The sequence below is a fragment of the Pipistrellus hanaki genome, assembly GCF_964339955.1.
Source record: "Pipistrellus hanaki genome assembly, chromosome: 15".
NCBI lineage: Eukaryota > Metazoa > Chordata > Mammalia > Chiroptera > Vespertilionidae > Pipistrellus > Pipistrellus hanaki.
The window spans coordinates 50,351,746-50,366,395 of NC_140517.1; the positions used below are offsets into that span (position 1 = coordinate 50,351,746).

The 14,650-nt window shown below is 62.1% G+C and overlaps 4 protein-coding genes across 9 annotated transcripts; 3 read left to right on the forward strand and 1 right to left on the reverse strand.

Moving 5' to 3' along the window:
• Positions 1 to 895: 895 nt before the first annotated feature.
• Positions 896 to 7,073, reverse strand: LOC311633664 (NACHT, LRR and PYD domains-containing protein 9-like). The gene is made up of 4 exons (XM_084906647.1): positions 7,011 to 7,073; positions 3,433 to 3,603; positions 2,604 to 2,774; positions 896 to 1,272 (listed from the first exon to the last, which is right to left on the reverse strand). The coding sequence occupies exons 1-4, from the start codon at positions 7,016 to 7,018 to the stop codon at positions 1,140 to 1,142; spliced, it is 483 nt and encodes a 160-aa protein (XP_084762773.1). The 5' UTR covers positions 7,019 to 7,073; the 3' UTR covers positions 896 to 1,139.
• Positions 4,966 to 7,013, forward strand: ZNF580 (zinc finger protein 580). Of its 4 annotated transcripts, none has more exons than XM_084906645.1 (2): positions 4,966 to 5,144; positions 6,132 to 7,013. In XM_084906645.1, the coding sequence occupies exon 2, from the start codon at positions 6,144 to 6,146 to the stop codon at positions 6,639 to 6,641; it is 498 nt and encodes a 165-aa protein (XP_084762771.1). In that variant the 5' UTR covers positions 4,966 to 5,144; positions 6,132 to 6,143; the 3' UTR covers positions 6,642 to 7,013. The 4 variants fall into 4 exon arrangements, with proteins under 4 accessions (XP_084762771.1, XP_084762770.1, XP_084762769.1 ...); XM_084906644.1 differs by lacking the exon at positions 4,966 to 5,144 and adding an exon at positions 5,456 to 5,479; XM_084906643.1 differs by lacking the exon at positions 4,966 to 5,144 and adding an exon at positions 5,587 to 5,669.
• Positions 7,074 to 7,138: 65 nt separating the features above from the next.
• Positions 7,139 to 8,959, forward strand: ZNF581 (zinc finger protein 581). 3 transcript variants are annotated; one of them, XM_084906621.1, is made up of 2 exons: positions 7,139 to 7,306; positions 7,886 to 8,959. In XM_084906621.1, exon 2 carries the CDS (start codon positions 7,904 to 7,906, stop codon positions 8,504 to 8,506), a length of 603 nt encoding a protein of 200 aa, XP_084762747.1. In that variant the 5' UTR covers positions 7,139 to 7,306; positions 7,886 to 7,903; the 3' UTR covers positions 8,507 to 8,959. The 3 variants fall into 3 exon arrangements, with proteins under 3 accessions (XP_084762747.1, XP_084762748.1, XP_084762746.1); XM_084906622.1 differs by lacking the exon at positions 7,139 to 7,306 and adding an exon at positions 7,355 to 7,397; XM_084906620.1 differs by lacking the exon at positions 7,139 to 7,306 and adding an exon at positions 7,395 to 7,522.
• Positions 8,960 to 12,084: 3,125 nt separating this feature from the next.
• Positions 12,085 to 14,639, forward strand: CCDC106 (coiled-coil domain containing 106). Its single transcript, XM_084906596.1, has 5 exons — positions 12,085 to 12,207; positions 12,328 to 12,435; positions 12,518 to 12,694; positions 13,483 to 13,695; positions 14,313 to 14,639. Exons 1-5 carry the CDS (start codon positions 12,177 to 12,179, stop codon positions 14,627 to 14,629), a joined length of 846 nt encoding a protein of 281 aa, XP_084762722.1. The 5' UTR covers positions 12,085 to 12,176; the 3' UTR covers positions 14,630 to 14,639.
• Positions 14,640 to 14,650: the final 11 nt, after the last annotated feature.

Consider the following 14,650-nt stretch of genomic DNA (forward strand, 5'->3'; position numbering starts at 1 on the left):
TGGTGCCCCCTTTTGTGAACTGCCTGTATAGTCTTGTTGTAGTTAAGTCTTGATTGTTGTTGGTATCACTGGGAGGAACTGATCTACGGGCCAATTGGCTGTGAGGATCAGCTGTGTCTATGCCAGGAGACAGCCTTATTCAACTAGACTTGGAAAATTGTAAAAGCCTCTGTGCTCAGCTTGGATGGGGCGGAGTTTCAGGGTGAAGTCTACAGCCTTAGCTTACCATCTTCTTTTATTTTTTAAAAATATATTTTATTGATTTTTTACAGAGAGGAAGGGAGAGGGATAGAGACCTAGAAACATAGATGAAAGAAACATTGACCAGCTGCCTCCTGCACACTCTCTATCTGGGATGTACTCCCAACCAAGATACATGCCCTTGACTGGAATTGAACCTGGAACCTTTCAATCTGCAGGTCGATGCTCTATCCACTGAGCCAAACCGGTTTTGGCAGGACGGGGACTTCTTACAAAATATTTTAGCCCTAGCCAGTTTGGTTCAGTTGGCCTGCAGACCAAAGAGTCCCAGGTTCGATTCCGGTCAAGGCCATGTACCTTAGTTGCAGGCACATCACCAATAGGAGGTGTGCAGGAGGCAGCTGGTTGACGTTTTTCTCTCATTGATGTTTCTAACTCTTTATCCTTCTCTGTTCGTCTCTGTAAAAAAAAAAAAAAAAAATCAATAAAATTTTGTTTTTAAAAATCTAACTTGAGACCAGAGAACTAACAATGCCACGTGTGGGTGGATGTTTGCTGTCCTAATAACGATGGTATCTAAAACCCATGGGCCCCTTGTAGCATCACTTCTCCATCAGAAGTGTCTGAGGATGGCGGTCCCCTCAAACCCACGCTCCCGCGTTCAAAGACATCCATGAAGACGGTGAAGGCATGCTTTTCAAAGTGTGTATCCCTTTAATGTGTCTGTTCTTCTAAGCATTACCAGGTGGGGTGGGAATTTCAGGGATGGGGGATTGAGGTCTCGGGCACGGACGGCAGGGCCCCACTGACTCACATGCCACAGTGACTTGGCTAGAAGGCTGTGGAGGAGCAGCTAGGAGCTCCCAGCGCCCACCGCCACGGTGGCCAGGTTGCAGGACTGGATGTGCCCGGAGGAGATGACGCCCGGGTGCTCCCTGTCAGACGAACACACCTTTCAGCATCAGCTCATCTCTGTCCCAAGGTTTAGTGCAAATGGTCAGTTGGAGGTTCTTCTCTTCCACAGCCCTCAGCAGGTTCTGCGTTTCCTCGTCAAATGCATCTTTGTCCAGCCTGGGGAGATAGACATCGTTGCCCTCTCTGCACCCCAATGCCTCTCTCCCCTAGACACCGCTGGGATACTTGCACGGAAGGTGAGAAGTGGAGCCAGACTCATGGACACAGAGCATAGACTGACAGTTGTCAGAGGGGAGTGGGTTGGGGCCTGAGTGAGAAGGGTGAAGGGGTTAAGCAAAGAAAAAAAGAAAGACTCCTGGACGCAGACAACAGTGCGATGATCGCCAGAGGGAAGGGGGTTAGGGAAGTAAAGGGGGAATAAATGGTGATGGAAGGAATTTTGACTTGGGGTAGAAGTAAACACACAATCTATATATATAAAAGCTTAAGCGACCATTCGACCATTTGACTGGTAGCTATGACATGCACTGACCCCAGGAAGCAGACACTCAACACACAGGCGTGGAAACATGGAACAGACTGATGAATCTCAGAGGGAAGGGAGGAGGGTGGGAAGAGATTAACCAAAGATCTTATGTGCATGCTAGAGGTCCGATGCACAAAATTCATGTGAGAGTAGGCCTTCCTTCCCCTGGCTGCCAGCACTGGCTTCCTTCCAGCTCCTGGGTCCTGGGCTTTTCTCGCAGCCCCAGCTTCTTCCAGTAGGTCGTCCAGAAAGACATCCAGTCTAATTAGCATATTATACTTTTATTATCATAGACTAGAGGCCTGGTGCACGGATTTGTGCACCGGTGGTGTCCCTCAGCCTAGCCTGCTGGGATCAGACCAAAACCAGCAGTCTGAACAGCCAAGGTGTTCCAAATTGTGAGAAGGTGCAGGCCAGGCCAGTGCACAAATTCATGCACTGGGCCTATAGTACAATATGAACATGATATAGTGTAGAACTGTGTGCCTGAAACCTGTATGATTTTATTAACCAATGCCACCCCCAATACATTACATTAAAATATATATATATATATATATATATATATATATATATATATATATATATATATATTTTTTTTTTTTTTTTTAAGAGAAAGCACAAATCCTTCCTGTAGAGTGGCTACATGAACAGGAGCAAGATGCACCATTTTGCTCTTTCAGGGGCCTAGCATCTGGAAGGGAGCCAAGTATTCCCTCTACAGGTGTTCATTAGGTCCACTCTAAACAATACTAAGTACTACTCTTTTTAAAATTTAATTTAATATCTTACAGAGAGGAAGGGAGAGGGATAGAGAGTTAGAAACATCAATGAGAGAGAAACATCGATCAGCTGCCTCCTGCACCAACCCCCCACTGGGGATGTGTCCCCAACCAAGGTACATGGCCTTGACCAGAATCGAACCTGGGACCCTTCAGTCCACAGGTCCATGCTTCCACACCCGAGCAGCTGCAGGGCACAGTCCTGGTGGCCCAGGGCTTCACACAGCACCGCCATGCCTTCGCGGTCCAGGCTGTTCCATTCCAGGTTGAGGCCCCGCAGGGACTTGCAGACAGTGAGGGCTGAGGCCAGGTCCTCGCAGCAGGCAGCGGTGAGCTCACACAGCTCCAGCCTGCCACAGAGAAGCACACCAGGGGGACCGCCCCGCTATGGCTGTGCTGGGATGCGCAGTATCACGAAACACCCCTTCCACGCATCTGAGCAGGAGACTTGGTGGTCTCGACCGGTGGTTTTCAACGGGGCCCCTTGTGTCCCCTGGGGGACACATGGCAATGTCAGGAGACATCCAACACACTGGCGGATACAACTGGCAGCTGGTGGGTAGAAAGAAGCCAGGCCCTGACTGGTGTGGCTCAGTGGATCCAGTGTCAGCCTGCAGACTGGAGGGTCCCAGGTTCGGTTCCGGTCAAGAGCATGTACCTTGGTTGCGGGTACAGCTCCAGTGGGGTGTGTGCAGGAGGCAGCTGGTCAATGTTTCTAACTCTCTGGCCCTCTCCCTTCCTCTCAGTAAAAAAAAATCAAATATATATATTAAAGGAAGAAGCCAGGGTCGCAGCCTAACGTCCCACAGTGCACAGGACAGTCCCCTCTCCCCGTCACAACACAGCGATCCAGTCCCAAATGTCACCACGCAGTGCCCAGACCGGGAGCCCCTGCTCTCCCAGGACAGCATTTTACTTGGTTCCGGACCCTTCCGTGCTGGGAATCCCCAGCTCTTCCTCTTCTTGAAACGGGAAGCTTACCCACAAAGACCGTCAGCACACACTCACCCGAGATTCTCCAGTTTACAGTTAGGGTGCCTCAACGCCCCACATAATTGTCTGACACCCGCATCTTGTATTTTGTTGTCCCCTAGCTTCAGAGTCCTCAGGTTTCCGTTGCTGATAAGAACCCCAGAGAGGTCCTCACAGCAGCCAGGAGTGAGGTAACAGCCCGCCAACCTGGGGGGGGTGGGAGGGGAGAGACACACACACAGACAGAATCAGGAGGTCCAGTCTTCATCGCCTCAGCTTGCTTTCACTTCCTGCTATGAAGGATGAAATGCCCGAGTGCTTCTGAGATGATGATGGTGATGGTGATGACAGTGATGGTGCTAGAGGTGATTTGGAAGTGGTGATGGTGATGCTGGAGATGATTGTGGTGGTTGTGATGGATGTGGTGGTGGTGATGATGATGGTGAGAACAAATAAGATCTAGTCTCTTGCCCTAGCTCGAGTGATAAGGGTGAAGGGATTAAGCATTACTGCCATAAGCTGGAGTCGATATGGAGATGATGGTGGAGGCAGTGATGAAGGTGGTGGTAATGATGGTGATGATAATAGCGATGATGATGGTGATAAGGATGATGGTGATGATGATGGTGATATTAGTGATAATGGGGGTGGTGATGATGATAATAGTGATGATGACGGTAGTGATGATAACGGTCATGGTGGTCATGGTGATGGTGATGATGGAGGTGGTGATTGTGATGATAAAGATCCTACAACTTCTCAGTTCCACCTCATCAGCCCAGTTACTCGGGGCTCCCTTGCTCGGCCACAAAGGTTCTACCTCCCCACTGCCCACCTTTGCCCACTAAGGGCCCTGCTCTCAGTGCTCTCACTGGTGGGAATGCTTTGGGCTCCAATACCAGCAGGGCTAATCTCTCACCCTCCACATCTCTCCACCGATGTCACCTGTTGGTGAGGTCGGCACTGAATACGTACATAGTATCATGTCCCAGTCTCCTCTCTACATGCTTCCTCAAGGTACTCATCACCCGCTAACATACATGTAAATCTGTATACACACACGTACATACATACACACACACGTGCATGGCTCTGACATGTTTACACGCATGTGAGTGTCTGGGCATGCTTATACAGACACACATACATGCACCGGTGTAATATATCTGGAACATGTATGTGTATGTGTGTATGCTTATCTGTGGTTCTCAAACAGAGATTTTTTTTTGCTCATGCCCCTCCCAGGGCCCACACACAGACATGTCCCTCCCGTTGCTCAGGGGGCGCCCAGTGGAAAGGGAATAGCTCAGGCGCGCCCATTCCTATTGGCACTTCGGGCTGACTCACCGAGCCTGACCCCTCGCTTATCAATCAATCCCTGTCACAGCTACCCGGACGGTGCCTGTCAGGGATGAGAGGGGGGTAGGGGGCGGGCTTCTGTGCTTCTCGCGCCCCCACTCCCGCCCTCCGTGTCCCCCTTCCTTCCCCCGCAGGGCGCTGGGCAAAGGCGGGCAGTAGGGCGGCGGAACCTTTGTGGCCGAGCGCGCGTTTCCAGCCGGCGCCGTTTCCCAGGGACGCCGCCGCTCCCCGCGCCCCCACGCCCGCGCCCCCTGCGCTCGCGTCGCCGGCGCCGGCGGCCCGGAACTCCCGGAAGTCTTGGTTCCGCCGCCGCCGGCGCTCGCGAGGGGGAACCCGGGCCTCCGGGGACCTCGGCCTGCTCCTCCGGACCCGAGAGGCCGCCGCACCGGGTACGGGGGCCGGGACGGAGGGAGGAGCCCGTTCCGGCCCGGGGCCCGCGCAAAACCGGGCGGGGCGGGAAGGGGGCCGGCGCTCCCGGTGGGGGTGGGGCGGGGCGTCGGACGGAGCCGGGGTTGGGGTGGGGGTGGGGACGGAGGCGCCGGCCGAAGGGAAAGGGCGCGGGGACCCCGGAATGCACCCAGGAAGTGCGGGTGGCGGGGGGGGGGGGCTGCTGGGTATAGCGGGGCGAGGGGCGGAGACCTGAAGACAGATGCCCGCTTCCCACCGGAAGGAGGGCGCGGGGGGCTGGGCGGAGTAGTTTCGGAAGGGGAATCCCGAACCCGGGGTGCAGACCGGGACGGGGAGGAGCACGTGTGCGGGGTCCTCGGGAGGCGGGAAGCGGGCGGATGCTGGGGCCGCAGTCTAGGGGGCGCCGCCGGGAAGGGCCGCCGCTGGGCAGGGAGCGGGGCGGGGCGGGGCGGGGAGGTGCTACGCGGGGAGCGGGTGTAGGAGCCGCGGGGAAAGTGGGGAACTAGGTCAGTGGGGCTCGGGGGTTGTAGCTGGAGAGGAAGGTGAGAGACGGGTGTCCCTGGGGATAGGAGGGTTTTCAGCGCACCTGGCGGGATGGAGAGCCGGGGGGCCCTGCCGCGGGGTCCGGGGGATGGGGGGGGGGGGCTGGGAGGAAGAGGGAGCGAGCGCCCTGCACCCCAATCCCGAAGGCCCGGGCCTGAGATGAAAGGAGCCCCGAAGTAAAGAGGGGACTAGACGTGCCCGGAGTCGGGCCGCTGTGAGTAGGGAGAGGCGGGACTGGCCCTCTGAGGGGTCGGGGGGTTAGAGGGGGCCCCCGCAGGAACAGGTGGGGGGCCTGGGTGGCACGGAGCGCGCTGGCTGCAGGCAGTGTCTGTTGCAGGGAGGTGGGTCGGGGTGCAGGGGTGCAGCAGTGAGAGGGGCCCGCGTCCTCCGGGAGGCTAACTTCTCCCCCTCTCCGTCGCCCCCAGTTGTCGCTCCAGATGCTGCTGCTGCCCCCGCGGCCGCCCCACCCTCGCTCCTCCTCGCCGGAGGCCATGGACCCGCCGTCCCCCAAGGCAGACAGCCCTCCCTCCACTCCTCCCGCGGTGGCGGCGCCCCTGCCGCCGACGCCCGCCCACCTGCTCATCGACGCCAACGGGGTCCCCTACACGTACACGGCGCCGCCCGAGGAGCCGCCGCCCAGCCCGCCCCCCCGCGAGCCGTCTCCGGTGGAGCCCCCGCCCCGCAAGGGCTACAACTGCCCGGAGTGCGGCCGCGTCTTTGCCAGCCCGCTGCGGCTGCAGAGCCACCGCGTGTCGCACTCGGACCTCAAGCCCTTCACGTGCGCCGCCTGCGGCAAGGCCTTCAAGCGCTCCAGCCACCTGTCCCGGCACCGCGCCACGCACCGCGCCCGCGCCGGCCCGCCGCACACCTGCCCGCTCTGCCCGCGCCGCTTCCAGGACGCCGCGGAGCTGGCGCAGCACATGAGCCTCCACTGAGCCCGGCCCGGCGCTGGGCCTCGGCGTCCGCACACACACTCCCTGGCGCTGCTGAGGCTAGTGCCTTACCCCGGGCCTCAGTGTCCCCCTCTGTCCCGAGGGAGAGCCGTCATTCCTTCCTCCATCCCCCGATCCCCCCCACCCTCCCTGACTGTGATGTGAGCCCAGGCGCTGCCCCTCCTGGGCCCGGTGCCCGCCCCGCCGCCCGGGAGCCTTTGCCGGGGACTTGCTCTCTCCGAGCCCCGGTGTTCTGCTCCCAAGCGGGGAGCCGTGGTCCCGGACGCGTGGAGGCTTGACCAGAGCACACGCGCGGCCCCTGATGTGTCTGCCCTCCCGCCCCGCCCCCCGTTCTCAATAAACATTCCGCACCGCGCCATGGAGTCCTCATTTGCGTCCGGGGCGCGCGGCGGCAGGGCCGCAGGCGCCTGGGAACCTTTCTGTGGGCGCGTGTTTCTGGCCGGAGCACTTTCCCGGGGGCGCCAGCGCCCCGCTCCCCTCCCTCCCTCCCCTGGACCCTCTTCTCTGTCCCCCGGTCCGCGGTCCCCTTAGCGGCGTCGCCAGCCCCTGGGGGACCCGCAGAGCTTCCCGCACACCCCCGTCCCGCCGCCGCGGGGGTAGCCCGGGCCCGTTCCGTACCGCCCGGACTGGAGAGGCTGCTGCACCGGGTACGGGGGCCGGGAGGCGGCGGGCGCCCGCGAAGGGGCGGGGCGGCTGCTCCGGGGGCTCTGCCCACACCCGGCGGGGCGGCGGGCGCGGGTGGGCCCCGGGGGAGCCGGGACTAGGAGGATTCGGGGGGACGGGCGAGCCCGGCGGGAGTGGCCCGAGGGGTGCAGGGAGGTGGCCACGCGGCGGCCGGCCCCGAGGTGGCACCTCGGAGAAGGGTGGGTGTGCAGGGGGGCAGGCGGGCTCCTGGGTGGCATGGCCCAGCGGGATCGGGGGCGGCAGAGGAGGGACCAGGAGGCCGGGAGGTCTGATGGGTGGGGAGGCAGCAGAGAGGCGCACCCGGTGGCCTGGGGGCGCCAGAAGGGAAGGCAGCAGGTCCTGCTGTGCCCGTGGGTGGCGGACCGGCCATAGCAGGGGCTTCTCAGGGAGGGGAGGCCGTGGGAGCCTTCCAGAGGCCGGGGCGCAGGGACTGGAGAAGATGGAGGATGCAGGCGTCCGGGCAGGGTCCCCAGAGGGGAGCGGATGGAGCCCGGGCCCAGCTTCCCTCCTCCGTATAACGGCCCCTCTCTCCCACCCGCCAGGCCTCAGCCACCCTCCGGATGCTGGTGCTGCCGCCCCCCTGCCCTCAGCCCCCGGCGCTGCCCTCGGCAGCGGCCATGGAGGACCCGCCCCCGGGGGCAGGCCGGTCCCCGGAACCCGGACCTTCCTCCTCCACGGGATCCCCCCAGCCCTCGTCCCCTCCGAGGCCCAGCCGCTACCTGCTCATTGACACCCAGGGCGTCCCGTACACCGCGCTGGTGGAGGAGGAGGAGGAGGAGGCGCCGAGGCAGCCCGGGCCCGCTGGGACTTCCGCCCCGAAAAAGGGCTACAGCTGCCCCGTGTGCTCCCGCGTGTTCGAGTACATGTCCTACCTGCAGCGACACAGCATCACGCACTCGCAGGTGAAGCCCTTCGAGTGCGACACCTGCGGGAAGGCGTTCAAGAGGGCCAGCCACCTGGCGCGCCACCACTCCATCCACCGGGCCGGCGGGGGGCGGCCCCACGGCTGCCCGCTCTGCCCGCGCCGCTTCCGGGAGGCGGGCGAGCTGGCCCAGCACAGCCGGGTCCACTCTGGGGAGCGCCCGTTCCCGTGCCCGCACTGCCCGCGCCGGTTTATGGACCAGAACACGCTGCAGAAGCACACCCGGTGGAAGCACCCTTGAGCCGGGCCGGGCTGCAGGGCACCCCCTGGTACCTCGGCATCTGGGGGAGCCTGGACCCCTGGGGTCCTCAGACACCCAGAGGGCCCCCGAGGCTGGACGCAAACACAGACCCGCCTGCTGCGGAGGCCAAGGCCCTCAGAGGGAGGGGCTCCGGAGCGGCCGGGGGTCCCTGTGGTTTGGAGACAAGACGGGAATGAGACCTCAGTCCTCAGAGTGGAGCCTCCAGCCTCAGTGGCATCGTCTGTGCCAGGCTGGGCGCGGACATTCCCCGGCCTGCAGATGTGGCTGGGGGCCATCCCGAATCCACTCCATCTTGCTGAGGCCTCCGCGCGGATGGATGTTGGGGGCGGGGCTCCAGACCTGCTCTATCCCCCCCCCCCCAACCTCCCAGACAGGGCCTGAGAGTAGACACCCAATAAACCCGTTTTCTACTTTGTGCACTAGAGGCTTCTTCTTTTTTTTTTTTTTTTTTTTTAATATATATATATATATTTATTTTAGAGAGAAAGAGAGAGGGGGGAGAGAGAAACATCAATGATGAGAATCATTGATTAGCTGCCTCTTGCATGCCCCCTACTGGGGACTGAGCCCGCAACCTAGGCATGTGCCCTTGGCCGGTATAGAACCTGGGACCCTTCAGTCTGCAGGCCCATGCTCTATCCACTGAGCCACACCAGCCAGGGCCAGACCCAGGCTTGTCCAATCCGCTGCCTGGCAGGGAGACTCGGCAAGTGCGTGGCCCCGTGGGGCTTTGGCTTGTCTGGCTGGGGAAGGGGTTCGTCTGTGCTTGACCCCGAAGGAAGGACATGTGTCATAGGCAGGTTTTTTTTTAGTTTTTTTTTTTAAAGATTTCCACGTGTTCCTTTTTTTTTTTTTTTAAATATATTTTATTGATATTTTACAGAGAGGAAGAGAGAGAGCTAGAGAGCTAGAAACGCCAATGAGAGACATCGACCAGCTGCCTCCTGCACACCCCCTACTGGGGATGTGCCCACAACCAAGGTACATGCCCTTGACCGGAATCGAACCTGGGACCTTTCAGTCCGCAGACCGACCGACGCTCTACCACTGAGCCAAACCGGTTTCGGCTGTTTTGTTTTTTAATAATATAATTTTAAAAATTGATTTCAGAGAGGAAGAGAGAGAGGAACATCAATGATGAGAATCGTGGATCGGCTGCCTCCTGCACGCCCCACACTGGGGATCGAGCCCGCAACACCGGCCTGTGCCCTTGACCGGAATCCTTCAGTCCGCAGGCTGACGCTCTATCCACTGAGCCAAACCAGTGAGGGCAATTGTTTTTATTTTTTTAAAATATTTTTTATTGATTTCAGAGAGGAAGGGAGAGGGAGAGAGAGAGAGAAGCATCAATGATGAAAATCATGGATCGGCTGCCTCCTGCACACCCCACACTGGGGATCGAACTGGGACCTCCAGGTTCAGAGGTCGACGCTCAGCCCCTGAGCCACACCAGCCGGGCCTATGACTTCTTTCAAAAATATTTTAAACTGATTTTGAGTGAGAGAGAGGAAGGGAGAGGAAGAGGGAATGAACCATCAATGTGAGGGCACGGCATCAGTGGCTGCCTCCTGCGCCCCCTGGCGGTGGCCAAGCCTGAAACCCCAGCCCCTGGGCCCTGACTGGAAACCGAAGAGCAGCCTTTCCATGATGGGAAGATGCCGAGCCAACTGTCCTGCCAGTCGGGGCTCAGGTGTGACTTGTTAATGGCTGATCCAACCTACGATCTTGAATTCTCCGCCCATGGCCTGTGGTGTGAAAAGCCCCCACCTAGGGCAGATGCCTCCCTTGGACTTAAAAAAAAAAAAAAAAAATCCTGCCCTGGCTGGTGTGGCTCAGTGGATAGAGCATTGGCCTGGCATGTACTTTGCAGGGCCCTGGTCAGGGCTCGTGCAGGAGGCAACCCACCCATGTGTTTCTCTCACATCGATGTTTCTTTCCCTTCTCTCTCCCACTCTTTCTAAAAACCAATGGAAAAAAATCCTCGAGTGAGATATTTTTAAACAAATAAATAAAATCTCCTCACCCGAACATATGTTTCTCATTGATTCCAGAGAGCGCATCTGTTCCCTCCCGTGAATGCCCCGACCAGGGATCAAAACCTGGGCATGTGCCTGGCGGGGGACAGAAGCCCAGACCCTGCGCCGCAGGGGAGGGCGCTCTAACCAGCTAGCCACACGGCCAGGGCGCTCCGGTGAAGCTGCACTTGTTTGTACCAGGAAGCGGGCAGGAGCCGGGCACAGCCATCCAGTCCTCCCCCCGCAGGGCTCCCGCTGCGCTCCCGGGAGGGCTGGCACCGCTCCCAGGGCGCGGAGGCTCCGGCGAACAGGGGGGAGGAGAGGCGGGCGGAGCTGCAGCGGCGCGGGATGAGCCCCGGCTTCTCCAGAAACCTTTCTGGGCCTCTGCTCGGTGCCGGGTCGCTTCTCCGCACCCCGTTTTGAGCGGAAGAACAAACAAGCCGGCCCCCGAAGGAGAGAAACCTCCCGCGGCATCCGCGGATAACGGTGCCCGCCCTTCATCTCCAGCCCCGACTGTGCCGTGCGCGGGGCGGGGCGCCTGCGTGTGACGTCACTGCACCCGCCCCACTTTACAGGTGAGTAAACTGAGCCGGAGCTGCGGCGGCCGGGCCCCAGGTCTGCACGCTCCGGAGCCGGTCCTCACCCACGGGGCTGGGCGGGGGTTCCAGGCCCCTCTTTGCAGGGAGGGGCACTCCCTCCCCCAGGGTCCTGGGGGGCCGTGAGCCTCAGCGGATCGTTTAGGGGGACCCCCTCTCCGGCCTCTAACTTTCCTGACTGTCCCCCACCCGACTGGGCGCGCGGCCACCACCCGGGGGCCCCGGAGCCAGCGGCTCTGCAGGAATCGGGAATTTCACGACGTTCCCTGCCCGCGCCTGGCGGAGGGCGGGGGCGGGGGCTGCGAGGGGCCGTCGCGCAAGTGCGGCCCGGGTCTCCGCCGCATCGGGCGGTGCTCACCTGGGGCCGGGCTGCCGGGGGAGGCGCGCCGACCGGCGGATGCGGAGCGCGTCCCGCCCGCCTCGCCGCCCCCGCCGGAGGGTGGGCGCTTCCCCCCGCTCCCCGCGGCGCTTCGCAGACGCTCCCCGCCGCCGGGCATGGGCGCCGCCGCCGCGCTCGGCTCCCCGGCCGGATTCCGCGCGCCCGGGGTGGGTGAGCGCGGGGCCCGGGCACTGCGGGGGGCGGGCTGGGGCACCCCGCGTCGGGACCTCTGGCCACCTCCGTCCTCCGCCCGCGGGACAAAGGGCGGGGGCGCATCCCCGCGCGTGACCTTCCCCCGCACTGCGCACGCGCCCAGCCTCCCACCCCACGGGGAAGGGCATGCTGGCGGCCGCGAGCGCGGGGGAGGCGCGTGGGCTGGACCCGCACCCCAGGCCTGGAAGTTGGGGTCGTCTCCCCACGCACCTGTGGGCCGCCGGGGTGACCCCTCCTGGCCAGGATGTCCCCTCCACGGCCCCGCGCTCCTGCCCCGGTACCCCGGAGTCCTCCCTCAGCAGCCCCGAGAGCTCTGGGTCCCCCCCTCCATCAGACCCAGGAGCCCCCCTCAGTCCCGAGGAGCCAGCCCACCTCCTGGGGTGTCCGCTCTTTCCGTCCAGGGTCCCTGAGGTGCTCGGCGGCCCGGGTCCGCGGGAGGCCGCGCCATGAACGACCGGAGCAGCCGGAGGAGGACGCGTGAGGACGCTGGGCCCTGCCCCACCCGCCCTCTTCTCCCCGGGGCTGGGCCTGGGACCGGGGAAGGAAGGAAGGAAGGGGGGCTCTTCCCTGGGCCGACCCCCCTTCTCTCCTCTCCAGTGAAGAAGGACGATGAGGCCTTCGCGATCTCCATCCCCCTGGAGGAGGCGCCCCACCTGGACCCCCAGCTCTTCTACAGCCTGAGCCCCTCTCGGGGGAGCTTCGAGGGTGAGCTGGGGGAGGGGGACAGGAGCCACTGCAGTGGGAGGGGGGAGGGGTGTGTGACCAGGGTCCCCGCTCTCCGCCCTAGAGCCCCCCGAGGCCGCGTCGCCCACCGCGGCCCTGATGAGCGGCGTCAGGGCGCAGCTGCACATGGCCCTGGAGCGGAACTCGTGGCTGCAGAAGCGCATCGAGGACCTGGAGGAGGAGAGGGACTTCCTGCGCTGCCAGCTGGACAAGTTCATCTCTTCCGCGCGGATGGACGCAGGTGAGGGCGCCGGCGGGGGGCAGTGCCCTCCCCACCCCTCCTGGGCCCAGGCCCCCCGCTCCCACCCTGCTCGCCCACACACTCATGCTCTGGTGGCCAGTGGGGACCCGGCCTCTCTGCCTTCGGGACCACAGCTTCCTTCCTGCTTCTGGCCGCCCCTTCCCCCAGGTGGTCCGGGCTTTCCTTCGCCAAATCTTTTCATCATCTAAAATAGGTTTATTGATTTCAGAGAGAGGGGGAGAGAGAGAGAGAGAAACGTTAACGATGAGAGAGAATCACTGATCGGCTGCCTCCTGCACGCCCCACTGGGGACTGAATCTGAAACCCAGATATGTGTCCTGATCGGGATCAAACAGGAACCTCCTGGTTCCTAGGTCAACGCTCAGCTATTGTTTTTATTTTCATATATATACTTTGTATTGATTTATTACAGAGAGGGAGAGGGATAGAGAGAAACATCCATCAGCTGCCTCCTGCACTCCCCCCACCGGGGATGTGCCCGCAACCAAGGTACATGCCCTTGGCCGGAATCAAACCTGGGACCCTTCAGTCCGCAGGCCGACGCTCTATCCACTGAGCCAAACCGGTCGGGGCTCCCCCAGACCTCTCCCCACCAAGTTTAGGAGTCTGCTGAGCATCCTCAACCAAGCCCCACCCACAACCCCTGTCCCCAAAGCCCAGCTGACCGTCCTGCAGCCAGCCACCTGGGCAGGGACCTGTGTGATGTGACGGCCGCCTCCCTCCTGTTCCTGAAGGTCACGTGCGCCTGTCTCCCCACCTCTCCCCAGAGGACCACTGCCGGGTGAAGCCGGGGCCCAGGCGGGCTGAGGGCGACGGCCGGGCCGGGGCAGCGGGCGAGGCCTCGGACCCGGAGTCGGCCGCCTCCTCGCTGAGCGGGGCGTCGGAGGAAGGCAGCAACCCGGAGCGGCGGCGGCAGAAGCAGAAGGGAGGCGCCGGCCGCAGGCGCTTCGGGAAGCCCAAGGCCCGGGAGCGGCAGCGGGGTGAGGGGGGCGCAGGGGCGAAGTGGGGGGGCCTGAGGGGGGGTTGTTGTGTCTTGAGCAGACCCGATCCTGGATCCTGTGGTCCTGGCTGGTCTTTCCCTTTGGTCCAGCTTCCCCAGGCCTCCGAGCAGCTCTGGAGCTCCCCCCACCCCCTTTCACCTCCCCACTCCCGCCTTCCTCCCAATTCTGCCTCAATTTCTCCCACCTGCTCCAATCTCTTTCGCGCCTCTGCCATTTTGCTCTGGCCGGTCCTGCATGGGGCTTCTCACCCTCACCCTCCCGTCTCCCTCCGCCCGTTAGCCCCCCACCTCCCAACATCGAGGCTGTTTGGGCCTCGGGCCCGTCTGTCTCTTGTCCCCACGCCTGCCCCCCCTTTCTCCACATCACCCCCATGCCTGCCTCTCAGCTGCCCGGGGTCCCCTGTCTCTTGACCCCACGCCTGCCCCCCCTTTCCCCCGCCCCACTCTCCCCATCGCCCCCCGCCCCCCATGCTGCCTCTCAGCTGCCCCGGGTCCCCTGTCTCTCGTCCCCACGCCTGCCCCCCCTTTCCCCCGCCCCACTCTCCCCATCGCCCCCCGCCCCCCATGCTGCCTCTCAGCGCCCCGCTCGCCCTGCAGTGAAGGACGCGGACGGCGTGCTGTGCCGCTACAAGAAGATCCTGGGCACCTTCCAGAAGCTCAAGAGCATGTCGCGGGCCTTCGAGCACCACCGCGTGGACCGCAACACCGTGGCGCTGACCACGCCCATCGCCGAGCTGCTCATCGTGGCGCCCGAGAAGCTGGCCGAGGTGGGCGAGTTCGACCCGTCCAAGGAGCGGCTGCTCGAGTATTCGCGCCGCTGCTTCCTGGCCCTGGACGACGAGACGCTCAAGAAGGTGCAGGCCCTCAAGAAGAGCAAGCTGCTGCTGCCCATCACCTACCGCTTCAAGCGGTGATGCGCCCTGGCCCGGCCCCGC

Coding starts and splice junctions, on each gene's coding strand:
- CCDC106 (XM_084906596.1), top strand. CDS start 12,177: ATGAACGACCGGAGCAGCCGGAGGAGGACGC. Junction 12,208..12,327: donor GAGCAGCCGGAGGAGGACGC/GTGAGGACGCTG, acceptor TCTCCTCTCCAG/TGAAGAAGGACGATGAGGCC. Junction 12,436..12,517: donor CTCTCGGGGGAGCTTCGAGG/GTGAGCTGGGGG, acceptor TCTCCGCCCTAG/AGCCCCCCGAGGCCGCGTCG.
- ZNF581 (XM_084906621.1), top strand. CDS start 7,904: ATGCTGGTGCTGCCGCCCCCCTGCCCTCAGCCCCCGGCGCTGCCCTCG.
- LOC311633664 (XM_084906647.1), bottom strand. Junction 2,775..3,432: donor TGTAAACTGGAGAATCTCGG/GTGAGTGTGTGC, acceptor TCTCTGTGGCAG/GCTGGAGCTGTGTGAGCTCA. Junction 1,273..2,603: donor TGTGCCCTGCAGCTGCTCGG/GTGTGGAAGCAT, acceptor CTATCTCCCCAG/GCTGGACAAAGATGCATTTG.
- ZNF580 (XM_084906645.1), top strand. CDS start 6,144: ATGCTGCTGCTGCCCCCGCGGCCGCCCCACCCTCGCTCCTCCTCGCCG.